Here is a 6,633-nt window from a genome sequence, read left to right as displayed (position 1 = left end):
GAAGGACCATAATGAGGTCGAGCACACGCCCCCAGAGAATCAGGTGCCACCTCCACCAATTGCAACCGTGGACGGGCAGGCGGTTGTGACGTATCTCGAAGGGCTGGCCGATCAGATGAATCAAATCAATGCCCGGATGTCAAGGGTAGAAAGAAGCTCGGTCCAGAACGCCAAGCGTAAGGCGTGCCACCTCAAGGTCTCTCAGCATAGCTGGAAGGGCAAAGGTCCTCAGAAGAAGCTGATCCACGATTTTGATAACTTGGCAAATGAGACCAAGCAGAAGAAAGAAACATCACGCGAAAAGGAAGATATAGCCCGAGGCCATGATGAGCGGGGCAGCCAGATCTCTACGAGATCAGGGCAGAAGCCAGCTTCATCTGAGGCAAGGTCGACTAGCGTGCTAGACCGAGTGGGTAAAAAACTAAGTGAGCATGACCTCTGGCTCAAATTAGAAAATTGTAAGAAGGAGAGAGAAGAGAAAGAGCCCGTGGATCAGAGAGGCTCGAAAAGAGAGCCGGCAGTGACCCCTCTGGAAAGACGTCAACACACCTCACCCAGAATAGATGAGCGACGTAGGCGTAGAGACAATCGGGAAGAGGAATCTCAAATGCGAGCCAGAGGAGGGGGACGCCGCGAGCGACCTCAGGGCTCACACCATTCGAGTAACGCTGGGGTGACAAAGAAGGAGAAGTTGTTAGAGTAAGGGACCTAAGAAGGATCATAGATAAGATGGAGCGAGAGAAGAGAGGGCCCCCAGCCTCGGCTGCCTCCTCTCCGTTTACGGCTGCTATCCGATCATCCCCCCTACCTCGGGTATTTAGGCACAACCCCGACCTTCTATTCAACGGCGAAGCCGACCCGGTGGAGTACCTTATACAATTTAACACTGAGATGGAAGTCTATCAGGTGTCGGAGATGACCCGCTGCAGACTCTTCACGGCATCACTCAGAGGTAGTGCCCAACAATGGTTCTCCAAGTTGGGACCGGCTAGCATAAGGACGTGGAGACAATTGGAGGACTTGCTCGTCAGACAATTTCAGTTCACCCTCTACTACTCACCTCCTGTGGCCACGTTAGCCAACATCAAGCAAAGGGAGGGGGAGCCCCTGGCAGAATACTTTCGTCGGTTCAACGCCGAGGTCCCCGAGGTGAGGGGAGCCAGTGAGGAGACCATCAAGAATTTCTTGATAGCAGGGTTGAAAGAAGGATCGAAATTTTGGAAGAGCCTCCAAGTAAGTGAGCCAAGAACCTTGGTCGAGTTCTATGAGCAAGCTGAACCCTTTAAGAGGGTAGAGAAGTCGATGAAAGAGCTGAAAATCAGCGAGAGCTATCGAGACAAGAGGGACCGATCCTCAAGCCCTGACGAGAGGAGGAAGACATATCGGCGTAGTTTGAGCCCAAAAAAGTCTGTCCGGGGCAAAGAGACCGCCAAAGATTCGGGAAGGCCTTATACAAGCAAATGGCAGACACACACCCCTCTGGTAGCCTCTATCGACCATATATATGCTATATATGCTGGGAAGGGGGTATTCAGGAAGGCAACCCCTCTCACAGACTATAATAAAAGGGACACTTGGAAATATTGTGCATACCATGAGGCCACCGAGCACGATACAACTGATTGTAGACAACTGAAGGATGAGATCGAGATGTTGATAAGATAAGGGAAGCTTACAGACTGGGTTGTCAAGGAGGTTCGAAAACACATGAATGATTATCATACCGTCCATCCTCCACCCCCAGAAGACGAAGAGAGGGTACCTTGGGCTGGTAGCATTCATATTATTCTACGCGGGTCTCACATTGGTGGAGACAGCCGGAAGGCAATGGACAGATATGCTAGGGAAGCAAAGGACAAGCCCCTCACCAACGTCAACCATCTAAGCCAAAGGCCCCCGAAGCTCTTTGAAAGGGAGGCCGATGATATCGTGTTCAAAGAGAACGATGCAAAATGGGTGCATTACCATCATACAGATGCCCTGGTCATAAAAATAAAGATTGGGACGGTGAATGTTCACCGGGCAATGGTGGATACCGGGAGCTCAGCTGACGTTCTAACTTATGATGCATACAAGAAGCTAGGATTGCTGGATAGAGAATTAACCTCGACAGGTGGACACCTGTACGGGTTCACATGAAACTCGATTGGAGTGAAAGGGACAATTCGGCTCCCGGTAACCATAGGAGAAGAGCCTCATGTGGCCACCCAGATCGCAATGTTTACGGTTGTAGATCAGCCTTGTGCCTACAATGTTATAGTGGGCAGGCCCCTTATGAGGGCAATGAGGATGGTGACCTCGATCCATCACATGACGATAAAATTCTCAACCCCCATGGGGGTAGGTTTCTTGAAGAGCTGTCAATACGAATCAAAGGTTTGCTACAACCAGGCAATCAGGGCGGCTGAGTCAGGAAGTGCATCAAAGGAGATGGTCGAACCGGGAGAAGGCGATGTCCTCATGGAAGAGGCTGAGGGCAGGAAAAGAGCACATCCCGAGGGCCACGAGACTTGTAAATTGATTTCAATTGAAGAGTTGCCCGAGAATTATTTCGAGCACATGGGGATTCAGGTGGAACCGCGCCCAGGGGCCTTGCTAATGGAAGCCTCTCAGCCCATCATGTTGATACAAGAAGGGATTGTGGAGGAAGCAAGTGATGAAGAAGAGAGCCCGGAACAAATCGCTGCAAGACTCAGGAAAGGGAAATGGACATGCAAAGAAATGATAACAACTATGGATCTTCCTAACGGGATCACTCGTATTGTCACTACGACCTCTGAATGCTTGATAAAATTGGCCCGAGCTCATCAGCCCGAGCTCGAGGATACGGATGGTTTGACAACCAAGGCAGTAGGAGAATCTAGTGAGGCTCGAGCAGACTTAGACCCGAGAATGCCCCCGATGGTTGAGAGGGCTGGGGCCGCATAAGATACAATCCCGATCTTGGTAGACCCAAATGATCCCTCCAAGGTACTCAAAATAGGCTCTAACCTAAGTCCTGACTTGAGGGAGGAATTAGCTCGATTCCTGAGGGAGAATTTGGATATCTTTGCATGGTCACACTCTGATATGATAGGGATTGACCCAAAGGTCATGTGCCACCGGCTCAACTTGGACCCGAAAAAGAAGGGGGTTAGACAGAAGAGACGGCCGATTAACGGAGAGCGAGCAAAGGCCCTTAGAGAAGAGGTGGATAGACTAATGGAGGCAGGACTTGTAAGGAAAGCCTTCTACCCCATGTGGCTTGCCAATCCCGTGCTTGTCAAAAAACCCAATGGCAAGTGGAGGACATATGTAGACTTCACCGACCTGAATAAAGCTTGCCCGAAGGATAGTTTTCCTCTTCCCCGGATCGACCAACTGGTTGAATCTACAGCTGGGCACGCGTTACTTAGCTTTATGGATACTTATTTGGGATATAACCAAATCCCCATGTATGGGCTAGATCAGGAGCACACCTCCTTTATCACTGATCGAGGCCTCTACTGTTACATCGGAATGCCCTTCGGGCTCCTTAATGCGGGGGCAACCTATCAGAGGCTGGTGAATAAGATGTTCAAACACCAGTTAGGGAAGACTATGGAGGCCTATGTAGATGAGATGCTCGTGAAATCAAAAAAAGTAAGGGATCATGTCCGCCACCTAGCAGAAATGTTCCAGGTCCTAAGGGAGTACATGATGAAGCTCAACCCCCAGAAATGTGTGTTCGGGGTCGAATCAGGGAAGTTTTTCAGGTTTATTGTCAATCATAGGGGCATCGAGGCCAACCCCGCCAAGATACGAGCCCTACTCGAGATAAGATCCCCTCGACGGTTGAAGGATGTTCAATGCTTAACAGGGCGAGTGGCTGCCTTGAACCGCTTCATCTCAAAGTCCTACGATAAATGCCAGGAGTTCTTCAAAGCAATTAAAGGAGTGGGGAGGAATTTTGAGTGGACAGAAGAATGTGAGGAGGCCTTTCAGAATATAAAGAAGTATCTCAGCAGCCCTCCAATGTTGTCCAACCCAAAGGCATGAGAAACTCTGATCCTATACTTGGCTGTCTCCGACTTTGTAGTAAGTGCGGTATTAGTCCGAGAGGAGGATGGTATCCAGCTCTCGGTATATTATGTGAGTAAAAGGCTATCCGACGCTCGGGCCTCAAGCCTCAAAAAGCTAGTATATCCTCTGATCCTGGCCTTCCGAAAGCTCAGGCCTTATTTTCAGGTGCACAAGATAGAGGTGTGAACTTCCTACCCCCTCAGACAAGTGATGCACAAACCAAAGTCTTCTGGTAGGATGCTGAAGTGGATGGTTGAGCTCGGCCAATTTGAAGTGGATTATAAGCTAAAGACCGCAATCAAAGGTCAAGCCCTGACCGATTTTGTGCTAGAATTTCCTCTATATCATGAAGTGGAGCCGGGAGCCCTTGTGGTCATACCTAGCACAGAGGAAGTTGGGCCGGAGAGCTAAAATAGTGCCCCATGGTGGAGCCTATTTATGGATGGGGCCTCTAATGGTGATGGAGCAGGAGCTGGAATTGAGCTAATCAGCCCAGAGGCACACAAGATCAGACGTGCGACCCATCTGGCCTTTCATACAACCAACAACGATGCTGAGTATGAGGCCCTGATCAACGGTCTCAAGCTAGCTTTGGAAATGAAGGTGGAGAATTTGAATGTGTTTAGTGACTCCATGATTGTGGTCTATCAGATAAACGGGGGGTATCATGCTAAGGAGCCGAGAACAGAGCTTTACCTGAAGTATGCACAGAGGATAATCACGAGTTTCAACGAGGTGAGGCTGGAACTAATCCCGTGTGGACAGAATGAAGGCGCGGATGAGCTAGCTAAGCTCGGCTCACGCCGTGAGGCCACTTTTCTAGGGATCGTGCCCCTTGATATACAGAGGCAACCTAGTATGCCCGAGCACGAGGTGGGCAGCCTCAGTAATGAGCTCGGCCCCATGTGGATGACACATATTCTAGCATACATAAAAGAAGGTTCACTTCCGGTGGAAAAGAATGAGGCAAGGAGGATAAAATACAAAACAGCCCGCTATGTGATATATGATGGGATCCTATACAGAAGAGGGTTCAGTATGCCTCTCCTCAAATGCATAGATGGGGATGAATGCAACTATATCCTAAGGGAAGTACACGAAGGCATTTGTGGTAATCACTCGGGGGTAGCTCTCTAGCTCAGAAAATCCTCCGTCAAGGCTGGCCAACGCTGAAAAAAGGCGCCTTTGAATTCTCCCGAGCTTGTGATAAGTGTCAGCGATATGCCAATTATAATAACAGCCCTGTGGCCTCTCTCACATCCCTCATGAGCCCCTGGCCCTTCTCTATGTGGGGAATTAATCTAATTGGGGAACTCCCAAAGGCCAGGGGAGGTGTCAAGTATTCGGTGGTTGCGGTAGATTACTTCACTAAGTGGGCAGAGGCCGAGCCCCTAGCCACCATCACGGCAAAAAAGCTCAGGGAGTTTGTACACAGGACTATTGTGTATCGCTATGGCATCCCTTACAAGTTGATATCTGACAATGGAAAACAATTTCATAGCAAGGAAATGCGAGAATTTTGTGAGCAGCTGGGGATTCAGAAAAGCTTAGCGTAGTCTACCACCCCCAGAATAACGGGCAGACGGAGGCTGTTAACAAAATCATTAAGCATACCTTGAAGGCAAAGCTTGAAGAAAAGAAAGGAGCATGGCCAGAGGAGCTCGCCCAGGTCCTATGGTCTTACAACACTATACCCCGAACTACAACTAGAGAGACCCCTTTCTCTCTGGTGTATGGGTGTGAAGCTATGGTGCCCGTTGAAGTGGGAGTAGGATCTTTTTGAAGAGACAACTATGACTCAGAGGAAATGAGGTCAATCATCGGCTCTATTTGGATATGATCGAAGAAACTCGGGAAGATGCTCAGATCAGGGTAGCAGCATATCAGCAGAGGACAACTAGGCACTACAACAGTAAGGTTAGAGCCCGAACTTTCAAGGTGGGAGATTTGGTTCTGCGCCGGGTCATGCCAAACACCAAGGTGGTGAGATACGGAGTCTTTGGAGCAAATTGGGAAGGCCCTTACAAGATAAAGTCAGTGCTCTGGGAGGGAACCTACCACCTCAATGATATGCAGGACAAGCTGATCCCGAGAGCCTGGAACGCGGAGCACCTCCGCAAATATTATCAGTAATATTATTCTTTTCAGACTTAGTATTATCTTACAATACTCCTAAGTCTCGGGGGGTAGTGCCATATAGGTGCCTCCTTGAGACCACAAGCATGTACTCCTTTCAGTTCCCATTATCTATGAATAAACGATTGATATCTATTTGTGCACTTGATATTTTAACTTTTGTTAAATACCCAGCAGGGGAGCCCATCCTTGGGAACCCATGCGAGGAAAGAACGGTTGTTTTATTAACATGTTAAAATCACAAATCAGGCCGGGCCCCGGCCCGCTTGACAACAAATATGGGAGACAAGCTGGGTCACGGCCCGCTTAGAAAGATATGAGCACAAAGCAAATAAAAGATGAAGCTTAAAAGAGGGATGGGCACGCGATGCGTACCCATACCCCGGCTTGCAGACTCCCAAATACGACCTAGGAGGCCCAACCCTCCACCAAGCATGGCCAGGGTCGCATTATGCG

The 6,633-nt window shown here is 49.2% G+C and overlaps 2 protein-coding genes across 2 annotated transcripts; both read left to right on the top strand.

The window, feature by feature from the left end:
• Nucleotides 1–729: 729 nt before the first annotated feature.
• LOC141685932 (uncharacterized) lies at nt 730–1,665 on the top strand. The gene has a single exon (XM_074491007.1). The coding sequence runs from the start codon at nt 730–732 to the stop codon at nt 1,663–1,665; it is 936 nt and encodes a 311-aa protein (XP_074347108.1).
• A 2,814-nt stretch (nt 1,666–4,479) lies between these two features.
• LOC141685931 (uncharacterized) lies at nt 4,480–5,178 on the top strand. The gene has a single exon (XM_074491006.1). The coding sequence runs from the start codon at nt 4,480–4,482 to the stop codon at nt 5,176–5,178; it is 699 nt and encodes a 232-aa protein (XP_074347107.1).
• The last annotated feature ends 1,455 nt before the right edge of the window (nt 5,179–6,633 follow it).

This window comes from Apium graveolens, chromosome 9 (genome assembly GCF_009905375.1).
Source record: "Apium graveolens cultivar Ventura chromosome 9, ASM990537v1, whole genome shotgun sequence".
Lineage (NCBI taxonomy): Eukaryota > Viridiplantae > Streptophyta > Magnoliopsida > Apiales > Apiaceae > Apium > Apium graveolens.
Note: the sequence above shows the minus strand (reverse complement) of the source record. Positions and strands in the feature narration are given on the sequence as shown.